Below are 19238 nucleotides of genomic sequence, written 5' to 3' on the forward strand. Positions count from 1 at the left end.
CCTGAACTTCCCCTGGTGCAGCCTGAGACTGTGTCCTCTTGTTCTAGTGCTGGCTGCCTGGGAGAAGAGACCAACCTCTGCCTGTTTACAACCTCCCTTCAGGTAGTTGTAGAGAGCAACAAGGTCACCCCTGAGTCTCCTCCTCTCCAGGCTAAGCAGCCCCAGCTCCCTCAGTCTCTCCTCATAGGGCTTGTGTTCCAAACCCCTCACCAACTTTGTTGCCCTTCTCTGGACTCGTTCCAGCAAGTCAACCTCCTTCCTAAACTGAGGGGCCCAGAACTGGACACAGGACTCGAGGTGTGGCCTAACCAGTTCCGTGTACAGGGGCAGAATGACCTCCCTGCTCCTGCTGGCCACACTGTTCCTGATGCAGGCCAGGATGCCATTGGCCCTCCTGGCTGCCTGGGCACACTGCAGGCTCATGTTCAGCCTACCATCAACCAGCACCCCCAGGTCCCTCTCTGCCTGGCTGCTCTCCAGCCCCTCTGACCCCAGCCTGTAGCACTGCATGGGGTTGTTGTGGCCAATGTGCAGAACCCGGCACTTGGATGTGTTCAATCTCATGCCCTTGGACTCTGCCCATCTGTCCAGCCTGTTGAGGTCCCTCTACAGAGCCTCTCTACCCTCCAGCAGATCAACTCCTGCCCTCAGCTTGGTGTCATCAGCAAATTTCCTGATGATGGACTCAATGCCCTCATCCAGATCATCAATAAAGATGTTAAAGAAGGAGGTTCATTTTGAGCTTGAGTAGCATTTTGATTACTGCTGGTAGCTGCTGAAGTGTTAAACTGCAATGGGTTTGTAATCAGAGCTGTGTATATGCTCCTTCTGTGGTATCTGGCTATGCACTCCGAAGCTTTGGTCTACACTGCAGGCAGGGCTTGAGTAAGAAGTGAATCATGATGGTGAAGGTTACAGAGATGGACATTAACTCTTGGTTTGAGATGGAATCTGGAACTGTTGTGTGCTGTTTGCAAGATGATTCTCCAAACCAATAATTTTAGCAGGTTTTGGTTTGTGAAAAAATTGTGAGAAAGACACAGAAGGGAGGTTGTAGCCAGGTGGGGGTTGGTCTCTTCTCCCAGGCAACCAGCACCAGAACAAGAGGACACAGTCTCAGGCTGTGCCAGGGGAGGTTTAGGCTGGATGTTAGGAAGAAGTTCTTCACAGAAAGAGTGATTGGCCATTGGAATGGGCTGCCTAGGGAGGTGGTGTAGTCACCATCACTGGAGGTGTTTAGGAAGAGACTGCATGGGGTGCTTGGTGCCATGGTTTAGTTGATTAGATGGTGTTGGGTGATAAGTTGGACTCGATGATCTCAGAGGTCTCTTCCAACCTGGTCTATTCTATTCCTGTAACCTGGTAACCATTTATAACTAAACTTATCTTGCACCACACTCCTTATGTGACTACCAAAGGGTTTTTAAACTGCTGGCAGTAAGAGAAGGATAACAAAGCTTGTGTGCTCACATGAGGATACCCAACCTCATGCAGGTTATGCTTTAACTTGCACCTTCTTTCCATTCTGTTGTTAAGTGTGAGCAGCTGGATAACTGGAAGCAGTTGCACCACTTTGCAGCAGTGCCTGGCCATGTACCTCAAGTAGGGCCTTCTGAAGCCAGGGAGTGTTTGCAATTGCAGTTCAGGTTTTGTTCACTGGGACATCACACCTTTGGCCAATCAAGACTGGGGAGCTAACAAGTGAGAGAGACCTCCTGTTGTCTCCAGTGGTTTTTTAACTTCACAGCTTCCAGAAGGACTGATTACTACAAAAAAAAAACCCAAAAACCCAACCAACAAACCAGCACAGCACTTAAGGAAGTGCCTGTAGAGAGTAAAAGTCCAGCTGGTCACTAGGCAAAGCTTTCAAAGGCTTCTGATGTTTTTTCCCAGGAAAATAAAAAGGATGTTTTTTAGAAGTGTGAGAATAGGTATGACTTTTCTGAGATCATAGAATCAATAAGGTTGGAAAAGACCTCAAAGATCATCAAGTCCAACCTGTCACCCAAGACCTCATGACTACTAAACCATGGCACTAAGTTCCATGTCTAATCCCCTCTTGAACACCTCCAGGGATGGTGACTCCACCACCTCCCTGGGCAGCACACTCCAATGGCTAACAACTCCTTCTGTGAAGAACTTTCTCCTCACCCTGAGCCTAAACCTCCCCTGGAGCAGCTTGAGACTGTGTCCTCTTGTTCTGGTGCTGAATGCCTGGGAGAAGAGACCAACCCCCTCCTGGCTACAACCTCCCTTCAGGTAGTTGTAAACAGCAATAAGGTCCACCCAGAGTCTCCTCTTCTCCAGGCTAATCCCAGCTCCCTCAGCCTCTCCTCGTAGGGCTTGTGCTCAAGGCCTCTCCCCAGCCTTGCTGCCCTTCTCTGGACATGTTCACAAGGGACCCAGAGTTAAATTGAGGGGCCCATTACTGGACACAGTACTCAAGGTCTGGCCTAACCAGTGCTGAGTTAGCAAGGTAAGAAGAAATACTCACTGATGCTGATGTAGGGACATTCCAGATAGACAGCCCAGGAAAGAACAGCAGAAATGTGTCCAGTTCTGGGCCCCTCAGTTTAGGAAAGATGTTGAGTTGCATGGAAGCACGTGTATGGATGGGTTACATCATGCTGGGGGAGAATCTGACTTAAAATCTTGTTGCTAAAGAAGTGACAAAGACCTTACAAACATTTTTTAGAATAGAATAGAATTAACCAGGTTGGAAAAGACCTTTGAGATCATCGAGTCCACTATCACCCAACACCATCTAATCAACTAAACCATGGCACCAAGTGCCACATCCAGTCTCCTCCTAAACACCTCCAGTGACGCTGTGATGCTCCAGTGACACTATGATACTCTTTGCCAACCTGGTTATATTTGAAACAGTATACACATAGGAAGATGGTTTTTACCAATTGTCATTGCTTAGCCTGGAGAAGAGGAGACTCAGGGGTGACCTTGTTGCTCTCTACAACTACCTGAAGGGAGGTTGTAGACAGGCGGAGGTTGGTCTCTTCTCCCAGGCAGCCAGCACCAGAACAAGAGGACACAGTCTCAGGCTGCACCAGGGGAGGTTTAGGCTGGATGTTAGGAAGAAGTTCTACACAGAGGGAGTGATTGCCCATTGGAATGGGCTGCCTGGGGAGGTGGTGGAGTCACCATCATTGGAGGTGTTCAGGAGGAGACTTGATGGGGTGTTTGGTGCCATGGGTTAGTTGTTTAGGTGGGTTGGATTGGTTGATGGGTTGGACACGATGATCTTGAAGGTCTCTTCCAACCTGGTTTATTCTCTTCTATTCTAACCTTTTTTTTCTTTCTCCTTTTTCCTCAGCATTTACTAGATGCTGCCAAGAAACTGGACTTCTAATGGTAGTGAAGTGTCGGAAAGAGAACTCAGCACTGAAAGACTGCCTGGTTGGCTAGTAAGTTCCTCATGAATACTTAGGGTTTTTTGGTTGCATCACCTATACTAAAGTAGGACTGAGTAGAAATCTTCTCAGAAGAGTTATGCAAGGTTAGTGACTTGGATGTATTTGCTGAAACTTTACCTTGCTGGGCAGGGCCCTACCTGCCAAGATTTTCTTTATTGACTCAAGCTGTCCCATGATTATAAAGATTCTTCCTGTTTTAAATGGTGACAGATCTAAGTTTTTCAGCCCAGACAAGATGTAGCCCTGTCTACATTATGCTGAATTACATATACGTGGGGATAACCCTGCCCATGGCAGGGGGGTTGGAACTAGATGATCCTTGTGGTCCCTTCTAACCCTGAATGAAACTATGAAACTATGAAACTATAAAGGTGAGCATTAGAAGCACTTCATACCCTATTGGTGAGTCAGGTTAATGGTCTGCTGTTGTGAACAGCAGCAGCAAGAAAGTTGTTAGATATTAGAGATAATGATTTGAAGCATCTCTTTTGGAAGTCCTAATTTATCCCCAGTGCCATCAGGCTGGTGCCATGGTTTAGTTTATTTGATAGTGTTGGATGATAGGTTGGACTTCATGACCTCAAAGGCCTTTTCCAACCTATCCTGTCCTGTCCTGTCCTGTCCTGTCCTGTCCTGTCCTATCCTATCCTATCCTATCCTATCCTATCCTATCCTATCCTATCCTATCCTATCCTATCCTATCCTATCCTATCCTATCCTATCCTATCCTATCCTATCCTATCCTATCCTATCCTATCCTATCCTATCCTATCCTATCCTATCCTATCCTATCCTATCTTTCTTTAATATCCCAGGGTGAGTTGTGGATGTGTTGAGCATAGCTAGTGGAGAGAGAAAGGGGTTCTTTGGTTTGGGTTTGTTTAGGGGTTTTTTGGTAGAATGTATGCCCTGCCCTGTTAAACCAGAGGTGCAAATTTAATGCCTTTAAACTACTGACAATTATTCTCATGTATTTGGGAAGTGATGAAAAAATGTACAGCCAGGCAAGACCTGGAGTAACTCAGTTTTACCTGGAGTAACTCAGTTTTATCTGGAGTAACTCAGTTTTACCTGGAGTAACTCAGTTTTACCTGGAGTAACTCAGTTTTATCTGGAGTAACTCAGTTTTACCTGGAGTAACTCGGTTTTACCTGGAGTAACTCAGTTTTATCTGGAGTAACTCAGTTTTATCTGGAGTAACTCAGTTTTATCTGGAGTAACTCAGTTTTATCTGGACTCCTGTTTTAAAAGAAACAAAATAGCAACACCCAAAGAAATTACTACTGATAGAAAATGCTTAGTAAATTGCACTGTTAAAAGTATGAGAATATTGAATGTAATGATTGAGGTCCTCAATCCTACATGTCTGCTGTTCAAGACATACTCTTGAACCTGTTTCCCACTACTTGCTTTCATAAAAAGCTGTGAATGTACTCCAGTAGATTCCCAAGCTGAAGAAGCTGATTGCAAATAATGAATTAGCTGAGCAGAAATAAGAAACGTCTTTCCCCTTTTCTACCTTTCCTCTGCCTGGGTTCTCTGTAATGGTTTGGAAAAGATTATGCCTCAAGAGAAAGCAGTATGAGGCACTTAGTGCCATGGTTTAGTTGATTAGATGGTGTTGGGTGATAGAAAGATAGAATCAATAAGGTCAAAAAAGACCTCAAAGGCCATCAAGTCCAACCTGTCACCCAACACCTCATGACTACTAAACCATGGCACCAAGTGCCACATCCAATCCTCTCTTGAACACCTCCAGGGACAGTGACTCCACCACATCCCTGGGCAGCACATTCCAATGGCTAACAACTCTTTCTGGGAAGAACTTTCTCCTCACCTTCAGCCTAAACTTCCCCTGGTTCAGCTTGAGACTGTGTCCTCATGTTGGGGTGCTGGTTGCCTGGGAGAAGAGACCAACCCCCTCCTGGCCACAACTTCCCTTCAGGTAGTTGTAGACAGCAATCAGGTCTCCCCTGAGGCTCCTCTTCTCCAAGCCTAACACCACCAGCTCCCTCAGGCTCTTCTCATAGGGCTTGTGCTCGAGGCCTCTCCCCAGCCTCGTTGCCCTTCTCTGGACACATTCAAGTGTCTCAATGTCCTTCTTAAAGTGAGAGGCCCAGAACTGGACACAGTACTCAAGGTGTGGCCTAACCAGTGCTGAGTACAGGTCAGTGCTGAGTAATTAGTGCCATGGCTTAGTTGATTAGATGGTCTTGGGTGATAGGTTGGACTGGATGATCTCAAAGGTCTTTTCCAACCTGGTTAGTTCTGTGTTCTGTATCATGAGAATGCAAACCCACCTTGGTGTTTAGAATTCATGAAGGTAATGTAACCATTTATGTACTTTTATAAACAGAGGTATTTTGGTCTTGCAGGCAGGCAAATCTGTGGGTGTGAAAGGAAGAGTGGTTGTTGATGTTTTTCATACAGTGTCTGTTTCATTTTCCAAGATGAAAACCAAAAAGTTATGTATTTGTCTTGTAGCTACTCTGATCCTTTATTCTATGAAGAATGCAAAACAGAGTACTTGAAGCAGCGAGAAGAATACAGAGCCACTGGGATTAAGAAGAAAAAACAGAAGTTGCCTTTGAATGGGTAGTTGGAATGGAAAATGACCATTTCAGATTTTATACCCCACTTTGATTTAGATCATCCGTGCCCCTCTGTGGAATTTAACACAAAATGAGATGAGTGGAGAATAAAATCAGGTCTGAACTTCAGTCAGGTTTGTGTTTTTTAATAAATCTTTCTGCAAATAAAGATGCCATGCACGCTGCTGCAGTGAAGTTGCAAAAGTCTCTGTCTGTTCTTCTGTCTGGACTCTGAGGTTTTGGTACCAACTGAAACATGGCCTTTCAGAATTTAAAGCTTGTGTCTGGTTATGTTTGGCAGGCTGCATGAAAACTGGAGTGTGAATATTTTTAGTTCACAGTATCGCTAAGGTTGGAAGAGACCTCAAAGATCATCGAGTCCAACCTGTCACCACAGACCTCATGACTAGACCATGGCACCAAGTGCCACATCCAATCCCCTCTTGAACACCTCCAGGGATGGCGACTCCACCACCTCCCTGGGCAGCACATCCCAATGACTAATGACTCTCAGTGAAGAACTTTCTCCTCACCTTGAGCCTAAACTTCCCCTGGCACAGCTTGAGACTGTGTCCTCTTGTTCTGGTGCTGGTTGCCTGGGAGAAGAGGCCAACCCCTTCCTGGCTACAACCACCTTTCAGGTAGTTGTAGAGGGCAATGAGGTCACCCCTGAGCCTCCTTTTCTCCAGGCTAAACAATCCCAGCTCCCTCAGCCTCTCCTCATAGGGCTTGTGCTCAAGGCCTCTCCCCAGCCTTGTTGCCCTTCTCTGGACACATTCAAGTGTCTCGATGTCCTTCTTAAACTGAGGGGCCCAGAACTGGACACAGTACTCAAAGTGAGAGAAGAAGAATCATAGAATCATCCAGGTTGGAAAAGACCTCAGAGATCATCAAGTCCAAGCTATTGCCTAACATCTCATGACAACACAACCATGGCACCAAGTGCCACGTCCAGTCCTTTTTTTTAGCACCTCCAGAGATGATGGCTCCACCACCTCCCTGGGCAGCACATTCCAATGGCCAATCACTCTTTCTATGAAGAATTTCTTCCTAACATTCAGCCTAAACCTCCCCTGACACAGCTTGAGACTGCGTCCTCTTGTTCTGGTGCTGGTTGCCTGGGAGAAGAGACCAACCCCCACCTGGCTACAACTTCCCTTCAGGTAGTTGTAGACAGCAATAAGGTCTCCTCTGAGCTGCTTTTCCTCTTCTCAGTTGTATTAACTGATCACAAATTGAGTATACATTACAACTGGTCTGTTTGTTATCTGAAGCTGGGGGCTTATGGAGATTTCTTTGATGCTTTTAACTAGAAGAGAAAGGTGACAAATACAGAAGAGAAGAATCTGGGAACAATTTGAGTTAGCTTTTTGATGAAAATGCTGAGGCATGCCAGAGCCTGATAGTATTTTTGCCTGCACTGTGACTCAGTTTTAAGTCTACATTGTTAGAAGAGATGGATGCCCCATGCCCACGGGTGGCCAGACTGACCCTTTTGTCTGTAGAGAAAAGTCATCTGACCAAGACCTTTCCTGGGAATGGGAGAAAGCATGCTGAAAGCAAAAGTGAGAGCAGCACCCTCCCATGCTTTCCTTTTTCAGAATGAGGAGTGAGTGGTCACACTTGAAAAACCTTGGGTAGAGGTGGCTAGACAACTAGACTAGGTATGTATGATGCAGGTCACTGCATGCAGAAACTAAGTGTAAGCAAGTCCCTGTTTGAAAAGGGGCATACAAAGAATCTTTTGTGTACCTGAAACTGCTTACTTGTAGAACTCTTAAATCACAAAGTTAATTTGGATGTAAAAGACAAAAGATCATTGACCTAACATCACCATGACCATTAAACCATGTCCACACATGTTTTGAATACCTGCAGGGATGGTGACTCCACCACATCCCTGTGCAGCCTGCTCCAGTACCTCCACTCCTTCACAGCTCTGGCAGCCTGGCTGTGTGCCACTCGGCCCCTCCACCTCCCAGCGAAACCAGGCATGTTAACTGCCTGCACTTACTGGGAAGTGGCTAGCTGCAGGTGATTAGGAAGGGAACTGATATGGGGCAGTACATCATTTAGCCATCTCTGTCTAAAACAGGGACTGCAGCTCTAAGGGTTCCTAGATGGACCATTATGGTCACTGGAAGGGATTGCCCAGGAAGGTGGCTGAGGCCCCATCCCTGGAGATATTCAAGGTGAGGCTCAACAGGGTTCTGAGCAATGGGGTCTGTGTTGATAGGTTGGACTCGATCATCCTCGAGGTCCTTTCCAACCTAAATGATACTGTGATACTGTGATAACCTGATCTAGTTGAGGATGTCCCTGCTTAGGCAGAGGGGGTTGGACTAGATGACCTTTAGAGTCCCTTCCAACCCAAACCATTCTATGATTCCCTGTTTCTTTATATGTTTTTTTCAGTATGGAGTCAGGGTTCTGCAGGATTTTTACCCAGTATTACTCTGCATAGGAGTAGACAATTCCTGGAATTAATCTAGGCACGTCTCCAGTGTTTGCAAGTTAGCCTGTACAGGGCAAGGTTACCCAGTTACAGAGGCAGGGACTAACTCCAGCAGGTCAGCCAGGATTTTCAAAGGGGAGTGAGGCTAACTACCACTGCAGCTTGAGACATGACCTGGCAATTCATCTGTAAATCCAGAAACCAATTCTGTCTCATATTTAGGGCAGCCATCCTCCTCCTGTGTTGTCTGTTTACTCTGCTGGCCCCAAAAGGGTCAGACAGAGTAGAAATACAAGTGTTCCATCTAAAAAAACAGGTCAGTGACAGTGAGCACCTGGTTCATTCATGGCACTCCCCTAGATCCATACTCAAACTCATCCTACCAATAGAATTAACCAGGTGGGAAAAGACCTTTGAGATCAAGTCCAACCTATCACCCAACACCATCTAATCAACTAAACCATGGCACTAAGTGCCTCATCCAGTCTCTTCCTAAAAATTTCCACTGATGGTGACTCCACCACCTCCCTGGGCAGCACATTCCAATGGCCAATCTCTCTTTCTATGACGAACTTCTTCCTAACATCCAGCCTGAACCTCCCCTGGTGCAGTTTGAGACTGTGTCCTCTTGTTCTGATGCTGATTGCCTGGGAGAAGAGACCAACCCCTACCTGGCTACAGTCTCCCTTCAGGTAGTTGTAGACAGCAGTAAGGTCTCCCTTGAGCCTCTTCTCCAGGCTAAGCAACCCCAGCTCCCTCAGCCTCTCCTCACAGGGTTTGTGCTGGAGGCCTCTCCCCAGCCTTGTTGCCCTTCTCTGGACACCTTCCAGCAACTCCACATCTTTCCTAAACTGAGGGGCACTTCATTGTTGTATGTTTGGAGCCACTTTCTCTTCCATTGTAAAATACAGCAAAATGAATTCTGTTGGGCACTGAGCTCAGTTCACATTTAGTTCAGATTTTTCTTGTACAAAAAAGTTCTGACTGCAATGTGGTTAAAACTAGCACTTCCCTTTAGTGCTCTTAACAAAAGTACTCCTGTCTGCCGTCCTGTGTTGTAATACAAGTCCCACACCACTCCCCCTACAGAAAGGTGCAAAAGCCTGACCCTGAGAAAGCCCCAAACCACCACCCAAACTACTCAACCCCACATGCCTTTCTGTATGCAACCACCACAGAAACCTTGCTGCTCTGCAACCACTATTCTCCGTGGGGCCTGCCTGGAGATCAGAAGGAAATACATGCGAGTCAATCACGTATCAGAGCTTTTCACTCTTCCTCCCCAGGCCACAGCATCATTAAAAAGACTGGTTTCTTAGAGCAGGAGCCTCAAAGTCTGCTGCTGGTTGGTTTTGAAACAAAATTAAATCTGCTTCACATCACCAGTATAGTTCATATTGTACTTACATGGGCCTCTGCTAAATTGCTTGGAGTGGGTATTGTCTTTACTGTAGCTCCACCATATGTCTACTGCTGCTCTTGCCCGCTTCCAGCTGTAAAAATGTGACTGCATCACAGCCAGTTTGGGAGTTAGTGTTCATCAGCAGGGCTCAGTCAACATAAGAGGAAAGCTAAATCAGTTGTAAAGCCACAAAACTGTCGAGGAGACTTTTAGCTAGTTCTAAAATCTGAACATCTGGAGTGAACCAAAGAGTGGAAGTTTACAGATGAGCTATTAGAAGCTTAACACAACTCTCTAAATATGTATTCCTTAGCTTGCCCTACGCTCACTTACTCAAGTGTGCAAAACCACCACCTCCTCCTGCCCCAAAAGCTGTGTTCCAGTTGTGGTAAAACTGAAGTGTGGAACTGAAGTGTGGCTAGCAGGTCGAGGGAGGTGATCCTCCCCCTCTACTCAGCCTTGGTGAGACCCAACCTGGAGTACTGTGTCCAGTTCTGGAGCCCCTATTACAAGAGGGATGTGGAGGTGCTGGAACGTGTCCAGAGCAGGGCCACGAGGACGATCAGAGGGCTGGAGCACCTCTCCTATGAGGACAGACTGAAGGAGTTGGGGCTGTTCAGTCTGCAGAAGAGAAGGCTCCGAGGTAACCTAATTGTGGCCTTCCAGTATCTGAAGGGGGCCTATAGGAAGGCTGGGGAAGGACTTCTCAGGATCTCAGGTAGTGATAGGACTAGGGGGAATGGAATGAAGCTAGAGGTGGGGAGATTCAGGCTAGATGTGAGGAGGAGGTTCTTCACCATGAGAGTGGTGAGACCCTGGAATGGGTTGTCCAGGGAGGTGGTTGAGGCCCCCTCCCTGGGGGTGTTTAGGAGCAGGCTGGATGAGGCACTGTCCAGCCTGATGTGTGGGGTGTCCCTGCCCATGGCAGGGGGGTTGGAACTAGATGATCCATGTGGTCCCTTCCAACCCTGAATGAAACTATGAAACTATAAATGGAATTTGTGCTTGCTGAAGTTAAAAATGCAAGCTGTCAGACCCATGGTTCAGGTAAAGTTTTGAAATGCTCAGAGTTGGCTTTCAAGTTAATTTTTGGACTGTCATTTAACAGGTACTTGGGGACTTAGGTCCTTGCTCTGTAACAAATGTACCTGTGCACACGACCCCCCAGAACCTCTTTACTACAGCCACTTCTGCATATAATCTGCTGTCACTGTGATGGAAAGACTTCACTGCTGAGAATGGAAGCAGCACTGTAAGCCTCTAAGTGGCACTGATTTAAACGACTTTTCCATCTCAGTCAAAATTTGATTGTGTGCTTCAGACCACCAGATGCTTCACAAGCCAGCTAGCTCCCAAGTGACTTCAAATCTGGGGCCTTCATTTTCAGAATGTTACAGCTTGGCCACAGCAATGAGTGTTTGGATTGGAGATGCTGCCTACAGCGTGCTGGTTGTCATCCTGCCCGCCCCTCTCTGATACCAGCAGTACTTCTGAAGCCCCTCTCACAAACATTGCTGCTCCCTTTGGCTGCGTGGGAAGCAACGCAGAAGGTAAACCAAGAGTCAAAGGCAAAGCCTGGAAATTCTCAGGCACTGCTCAGAGAAGCTTAATTTTAAGTTTCCCTGTCACATGGGACAGGATGGGCTGACCAGGAACCTTTTGACAGAAGTAGTCAAAGCACAGGAACATAGCTTAAGATAACTAAGTCCTTCAGCTTTCCATGTATCACAGTATCACAAAGGTTGGAAGAGACCTCAAAGATCATCAAGTCCAACCTGTCACCACTGACCTCATGACTAGACCATGGCACCAAGTGCCACATCCAATCTCCTCTTGAACACCTCCAGGGATGGTGACTCCACCATCTCCCCGGGCAGCACATTCCAATGATGAATGACTCTCTCGGTGAAGAACTTTCTCCTCACCTCCATCCTAAACTTCCCCTGGCGCAGCTTGAGACTGTGTCCTCTTGTTCTGGTGCTGGTTGCCTGGGAGAAGAGACCAACCCCTTCCTGGTTGCAACCACCTTTCAGGTAGTTGTAGTGAGCAATGAGGTCACCTGAGCCTCCTCTTCTCCAGGCTAAGAGGAGAGCATATCCAAGAGAATACTTTCCCCAGGACACACAGAAGCTGTCTACAGGCAGTGGTCCTTTTTTCCTGACAGGAGGGTGAACCTCAAAGTCAACTCTTAGTCTTTGAAGTGGCATTTTGTTACAAAACTGGTCACAAACTGAAGTGTGGGTGAGGTGGAGAGTTACTATATAAATTACTTGTTAATTCAGTGTAAATATAAATTACTTATTAATTCAAACCCCACACAATTAGGAAACTGAGTAAAAAGAAACTCTGTGCCGAATACAGACAGGAGATTTGTAAGGGAAAGCCATTTCAAACAAAAATAAATTTATTTAAGATCTTAACACAGCACAAATCAAAGTGTTAATCAACTTGGCAGCTGCTGGGTAATACATTACTTAAAACCTCCTTCCCTAATGCTGGGGTGGGGAACCCCAGAAAGCTACCTTGGAACTAGACACCACCTATCTTACACAGCCACGAGAGAAAGGTTTTCTGCTGCTTTGTTATTACACAGGTAGTTGGTTCTGTCAGCTAAAGCCTAGCGACGTGGATTTGTTTTATGCATATTGGGTTTTGTTCTATTACTTTCCAAGAGACTGGACTCCCCTGAGTCAGCTGTGTTCATTGGTCAAAATAAATTCCAGCATCTGACAGCATTTCCATTAATCACAGGCAAGCCAGGATCCGCGAGCCAGATAATAGAAAGATAAAACCAATATCTGGTGAGTAGGAAACATTATTTATGTATGCTGCTCACTAATACAGTAGGAGCTATCTGGAAGGCATTTTTTCAACATTGCTAAACTGAAAGGAGAGCAGAAGATGGGCACTGTAGGAAGCACTCCACAGGGAAGGAAGTGTCTGGAACCACACGGATCATGTAGCACCTAGGGACCATTTCTGCAGCCCGTCATTACTACAGCTATGCTACAGTCAAGAGAATTTGCTACTAAACAGCTGTGCAATTAATTCTTGTTACACTGCTATTAAACCTGGACCTGTGAAGTTGAATACTCCACCTGCACATCTGTAAATAACACAGTATTGTGTCTTCCTGCCCATTACAAGGTAGGTAACATGGATCTGAAATGTAAAACATTTCTTCAGTGCATCAAGCAGTCGAGACATTTCACTTCACCCTGTTGTATTAAGGAGATATGAAGCAGATCAGTTTAAAACCAACCAACCAAACACAACCAAACACCAAAAATAACAAAAAAGGGGCATAAATGGTCTAAATTATTTGTCTAAAAACAGTTCTTGGCCTTAAAAGGAAAAGTAGTACTACTCAGACACCCATGAAGTAGGCAGTTGCAGTAACTCTAGTGGTCAGTGGCATACTACAGATACCACCAAAGTGCTACCCAAGTACATCAACACTGCTACACTACCTAGTCAGATTAAATTAAGGCTTTGTTTCTTTAGTAAAAGAAAAGTTAGTAGCCTCCACCACACAAATAAATGTCAAGGTTCTGGTGCTGTGCAAATGAGGCAAGGTAAGGATAACTGCACTGTGACCAGGGAGATTCCGTAGTAGCCACACTGTGCGCAGAACTGTTTGCCGCGGCACGAACTGAGGGGATCAAGCTGAACATCCAGGGTCCACGGTGGTCAGCAGCGTTACCTAGGATTGTTTTGTCATTCACAATGAGGCCCAAAATGGCACATCTAAACAGGAGAGCCTAGGAATGATTCTTCTCTTGCCACTGCCTAATATATAAGTCAAGATTTTGGCAAAACAATCTCACTTTTCTTCGTTAAAAAGGACATAAAATCCATTTCTAAACCAGTAGGAAACAGAAAGCTACTGGAAAGGAGGGAAGGAGAGGGAATCCATTTCATCATTTGATGCCTTCTGAAAAAAAGAAATAAAATCCTGCTGTCAAAAACAACTTTAAAGCTGGTCCAAATTCTTGATAACATACAAATAGCAAACAAATGCAGAACTGGATTATTTTGTTTTATTCCAAGAACTCGCTTTTCAGTGTTCCCTTGCAAACGGAGGTCATTTGCAGTACAAGACTATGTAGGCCACAAGCCAGATTTCTTTATAGTGACATCACACCAGCACTACTTTAACTTCAAGGAACTTGCTCATGGATTTACAGCAGAGGAAGACTAGACTTTCTGTTTCAGAACTGGAATTAAAAATGAAGAAAGCACATTTCAGGCAATTTGTTTTCTATCTGCCGAAGTTCAAGCGTTAAGGTGCCTATTCAGTACCACTCTAGAAGTGCCTCCGTCCACTCTAAGCATGGTTTAACTCTTGTGCAGGCAGTTTTGATTACACTGATCCAGGTAATCTGCTGGACAGTTTAACAGAGTTTTGTTTCTCATCTCCCAGAACACATTCTCATTAGGCTTTGGAGGACTTGGGAATACCCAGGAATTATCTTCCAGCGAGCTCTTTCCGTACGAATGGTGTTCCTGAAACACTCTGCCATCAAGTGGAATGGGTTTCTCGTCTGTCCATGGTTGCAGAGTCACCCTTTCAGATGGGATTTTTGCATCTCTTGACAGAGGGGGAGACACAGGATTGCAGGGCACTTTGTCATTTTGTGAGAGTTTTTTATATGCCACCCCAGATGTCAAATTCAACTGTGAAATGTTCAGGTCAACACATTGTACTGGTGCAGTAGAGGCAGCTGAAGAAAGAAGATGAGAGAGAGATTAAAATTACACAATCTAGGCCATTTTTCATATACTCTACATGTGCTGCAGGGATGTTAAGCCCAGTGTTTCCAAGCTACAATGTTCCAGATCATGTTTTACTCCAGTGACTCCTTGAAAATTACGAACTAAATGTTCTAATCACCTCAATCTGATTCTGCCAGATGAACCAGAGATCCTGAAATCACAATGCCTAAACTACACCCACCCTAAAGGAAACCACCCCCACATCCCACTTGAATGCAAATAAACTGATGAATGCTTTTGAGAAGACAGAATGAAATTGCAAAGACTTTCATGCACTTTGTGAAGTCAGCCAGGATTCAGAACACTGCTTGCACAGATCAGGCTTCTTTAACAAGTTGTGTGCTCAGGCTGCCAAGAACCTTGCAATTCTCACTGTCCATGAAGCAGTAAGAAGCAAACACATGGTGGTGACAGGTACCCTGTGCTTCACTATTGTCTGAATTCCCTAAGTGACAGGCTGCAGCGTTCAGCCATCTGAAATCTCAGGGGAGTTTTAAACTAGGAAGGATTCTGAAAGAACATCTACCTGAAAGGAAAAGGCTGCAACTTCAGTGCAGGTCTGAACAGATGGCCAAATACAGCCAGGTCATTCTTCTGTAGTGGTGATTTACAGACCTTTAGCGGGACTAGAGGAATTATTCCTGCAGCTAAGGAAACACACATCTTACAGGTAGCTTGCTAGAATAGCTATGAATCTTGAGTATGAACTGTGATTTGCAACTTCACTTCTTTATCACTACAAATTAGAAGGTTGAACTCAACCTGTAAGTGTCAGGCAAAAGCACCTTCCAGTAGCACAGGTAGTATATCTGACAGGCGTGCTGAGGCACTGGATTTCAAGCCTCTGCTGACAGCTGCAAAAAGCAATTCAAGAATAGAATAGAATAGAATAGAATAGAATAGAATAGAATAGAATAGAATAGAATAGAATAGAATAAACCAGGTTGGAAGAGACCTTCAAGATCATCGTGTCCAACCTATCACCCAACACCACCTAATCAACTAACCCATGTAACCAAGCACCCTGTCAAGTCTCCTCCTGAACACCTCCAGTGACGGCGACTCCACCACCTCCCCGGGCAGTCCATTCCAATGGGCAATCACTCTCTCTGTGTAAAACTTCCTCCTGACCTCCAGCCTGAACCTCCCCTGGCGCAGCCTGAGACTGTGTCCTCTTGTTCTGGTGCTGGCTGCCTGGGAGAAGAGACCAACCTCTGCCTGTCTACAATCCCCTTTCAGGTAGTTGTAGAGAGCAACAAGGTCACCCCTGAGTCTCCTCCTCTCCAGGCTAAGCAGCCCCAGCTCCCTCAGCCTCTCCTCATAGGGCTTGTGTTCCAAGCCCCTCACTAACTTCGTTGCCCTTCTCTGGACTCGTTCCAGCAACTCAACATCTTTCCTAAACTGAGGGGCCCAGAACTGGACACAGTACTCGAGGTGTGGCCTAACCAGTGCAGTGTACAGGGGCAGAATGACCTCCCTGCTCCTGCTGGCCACACTGTTCTTAATGAAGGCCAGGATGCCATTGGCCGTCCTGGCTGCCTGGGCACACTGCAGGCTCATGTTCAGCCTACCATCAACCAGCACCCCCAGGTCCCTCTCTGCCTGGCTGCTCTCCAGCCACTCTGACCCCAGCCTGTAGCACTGCATGGGGTTGTTGTGGCCAATGTGCAGAACCCGGCACCTTTAAAAGTTCAAGACTGGAATCCACTGAAAACAGATGGAAAATGTGAAGAAAAAAAAGCAAGCAGATACATGTTTGTTGAAAATGCCTCCATAGCTCAATGGCAGGTAAGCAGAATCCACACATGAACTGATGCTGTTAATACCACACACAGAGACATGCATACAATGTGTTTGCAGATTTCACACCCCTATTAGGGTGGCAGCTAGCTGCCATGTGGTAAAACAGCTAGTACTACAGGTATAGGAAGTGGATGTTTTCAGTGACCTCTACCTGTATTTTGCATAGGCCAAGTTTTTTTTCTATGAATACAACCACAGATACATCTGCACTGCATTCAGAACTGGCTAATGAGCAAGGTAAAAAAGACCAAACCAAACCAAAACCCAAACAGTGTTATTTTTTGCTGTCTACTCTTGCATACTTCTGAAAAATTACTGAAAAAAAGCCCACAGAGCTGTCTTAGTTTAGGCTGCAGAGCAGACAGAAAGGTATTTTTATCCCTCCTCAAAGAAGCAAAATAAAAACACTCTGCACAGAACTGGAAATGTTGATGGAAATACTATTTACAACTACTTACACAAATGCAGAACACCCAAATTCACATTTCAGCTTACAACAACCTCATTAAGCCAAAAAACCTTCCAACAAACCAGGTTTCAATGCCACCACCCCCCTCCCCCGTTCCTTCCTACCCCCCCAAGCTAAGCCTAATGGTGCCGCTACCAAACCAGCTTTGCCAGTGCCAAGCCAGGCCACAAACCTCCCCCACACCACAAGAGATAAGAGATCCAAGCTAGGACGGGAGAGAGAGGCAGAAAAGGGACAAATTGACTCTGCAAGCCATTTAGACAGCAGATGCAGGGCTTATGGGATAAAGTAACAAATGACTACAATTTCCTGGGCCTATCCAGCCCCTTGGAGGACTTTTTAACTCTATGGTTAAGACATCCAGGCTTAAACCCGCAAGAGCAAAAGGCAAAATCAAGTTTTCCAATCAATCAGTGATGCCTGTGGCTGTACAACTGCATCAGCAACTGCAGAAAGGCAGACTGCTCAAGGGCAGAATCAGTACTTGTATAGAGGCAACTTGTGTCACTTGTGTCTACTTGTGTAGACACTACCTGATCACATCAACCCTTGCCAGGCTTCGGAATTAAAAGCTTATTCAGTTCTTGGTTTCTTTGTAATTTGGAAAATGTCTCTTAGAACTGTAGGAACACAGACTCACCTGGTAACAATATGGTCAAGTCTACAAAATGTGATGATAGTTTTATCAGCCAAGAACCAGAGTGACCATTAATCACTGCTGGCCACAGACAAAGGCAGTGGTTGACCTGCAAGTGAATCCTCTCATTACCTCACTGAGCCTATCAAAGCTGTTTAGGAACAAAATGTCTTGATCTTGTAAGGGATGGGGACATGACAGACTGTCACCAATAGAATGTTAATCGAGTTCCAGTCCTTCACCTGCATCTTCTGTATACTCAACACAGTAAATAACACAGCTGAAGTGAGCAGAAAACTAAGGAAATAAACACTGTGATAAAAAGACGGAGAGTCTGGCCCCACCAGAGTGAGAATGATCTCTCCTAAAGTATTTGGCTTCATACATACATATGAAATAGAAGAAGCAGCTGAGGAGGTGCTCATAGAAATTACACATACTTTATGTGTGATTTTCCCCTTGATTATTTGCAATGCAGCAGCAGAGAGAAGGTGGTTCTGCGGCCTTAGTATTTGACATGCAGAAAACGGCATCTTGCAGAGCATTTTTCTAGGGAAGACAACTTTTCTGAATACCAACATAAAGAACTATGTTAAGTGCATCTCAGACTATCAAAGTCTGATTTTGAAAGGTGGCCAATTTAATACTTTGCATATTCTGTACTGGGAAAGGAGGCCTGCACTTGCAAAAAGACTTTTTTCCCCCCCCTAATACGAAGCAGCTGTGCTAAAAGGTCAAATACGAGTAAACTTAACACCTCAGCCTTGTGCACATAAGCAACACTTGACTGAGAAAAAAGCCACAAGGGGAACAGAATACAGTACTGAAGAAAAAACACATCAGCAACACCTTTATGTGTGAAGTTGACCAGTATGAGACAGAAGCAAAAGCAGAAAATAGGTAGGCTGGAACCATAATAGTCTAGCTCATCAACTTCAAACTGATGAGATTCTGATAAGATATGATAGCTAGTTTCTCTCAAAAATGCTACAGCTTGAATCAATGGCTTGTGTTCGTTTGCAAGGTCTGATACTGCAAACACTGACTTGCCTTTCTTGGGTGCTGTTGGGTTCAGTTTCAGTTTTCGCAGAACCTCAGCTTGCAGGTCAGCCATCAGATGCAAATTTGACATCTCTCTCTTCAGTTCCCAATATGCTTGTTGCACACTTTCAAAACAAAAGATTGGGAAAGTTAAATATCCAATTGCTACTTCTAAAGCCTCTTAACATGCCTAACAAATACTGTCAAAGAACTGGTTTTGTCTGACATACTACAGAGAAGAGGAGAGAAGAGAGAAGAGAGGAGAAGAGAGAAGAGAGGAGAGAGGAGAGAGGAGAGAGGAGAGAGGAGAGAGGAGAGAGGAGAGAGGAGAGAGGAGAGAGGAGAGAGGAGAGAGGAGAGAGGAGAGAGGAGAGAGGAGAGAGGAGAGAGGAGAGAGGAGAGAGGAGAGAGGAGAGAGGAGAGAGGAGAGAGGAGAGAGGAGAGAGGAGAGGAGAGGAGAACTTTGAGATCATCAAGTCCAACCTATCACCCAACACCATCTAATCAACTAAACCATGACACCAAGCGCCCCATCCAGTCTCTTCCTAAACACCTCCAGTGATGGTGACTCCACCACCTCCCTGGGCAGCCCATTCCAATGGCCAATCACTCTTTCTGTGAAGAACTTCTTCC

At 45.5% G+C, this 19238-nt stretch overlaps 3 protein-coding genes across 4 annotated transcripts in view; 2 read left to right on the plus strand and 1 right to left on the minus strand.

Annotated features, from left to right (window-relative positions):
* Positions 1-6226, plus strand: part of CMC1 (C-X9-C motif containing 1) — a 45852-nt gene extending 39626 nt beyond the window's left edge. Inside the window, exons 3-4 of the mRNA XM_068152891.1 lie at positions 3332-3422; positions 5916-6226. Coding sequence (XP_068008992.1) covers positions 3332-3422; positions 5916-6030 — 206 coding nt within the window. The 3' untranslated portion in view covers positions 6031-6226. The remainder of the gene's footprint in view (positions 1-3331; positions 3423-5915) is intronic.
* A 5188-nt stretch (positions 6227-11414) lies between these two features.
* The window catches only part of RBMS3 (RNA binding motif single stranded interacting protein 3), a 929122-nt gene continuing 921298 nt past the window's right edge, over positions 11415-19238 (plus strand). The window contains exon 1 of the mRNA XM_068152893.1: positions 11415-11429. The gene's annotated coding sequence lies outside the window, so the exon portion shown is untranslated. The remainder of the gene's footprint in view (positions 11430-19238) is intronic.
* The window catches only part of AZI2 (5-azacytidine induced 2), a 29717-nt gene continuing 22740 nt past the window's right edge, over positions 12262-19238 (minus strand). For both annotated transcript variants that reach the window (XM_068152905.1, XM_068152906.1), the window contains 2 exons: positions 18615-18730; positions 12262-14603 (listed from right to left, as the gene is read on the minus strand). In XM_068152905.1, coding sequence (XP_068009006.1) covers positions 14218-14603; positions 18615-18730 — 502 coding nt within the window. In that variant the 3' untranslated portion in view covers positions 12262-14217. The remainder of the gene's footprint in view (positions 14604-18614; positions 18731-19238) is intronic.

The sequence above is a fragment of the Melanerpes formicivorus genome, unplaced genomic scaffold (assembly GCF_026170545.1).
Source record: "Melanerpes formicivorus ecotype bairdi unplaced genomic scaffold, bMelFor1.0.p_v2 SCAF_24, whole genome shotgun sequence".
Classification (NCBI taxonomy): domain Eukaryota; kingdom Metazoa; phylum Chordata; class Aves; order Piciformes; family Picidae; genus Melanerpes; species Melanerpes formicivorus.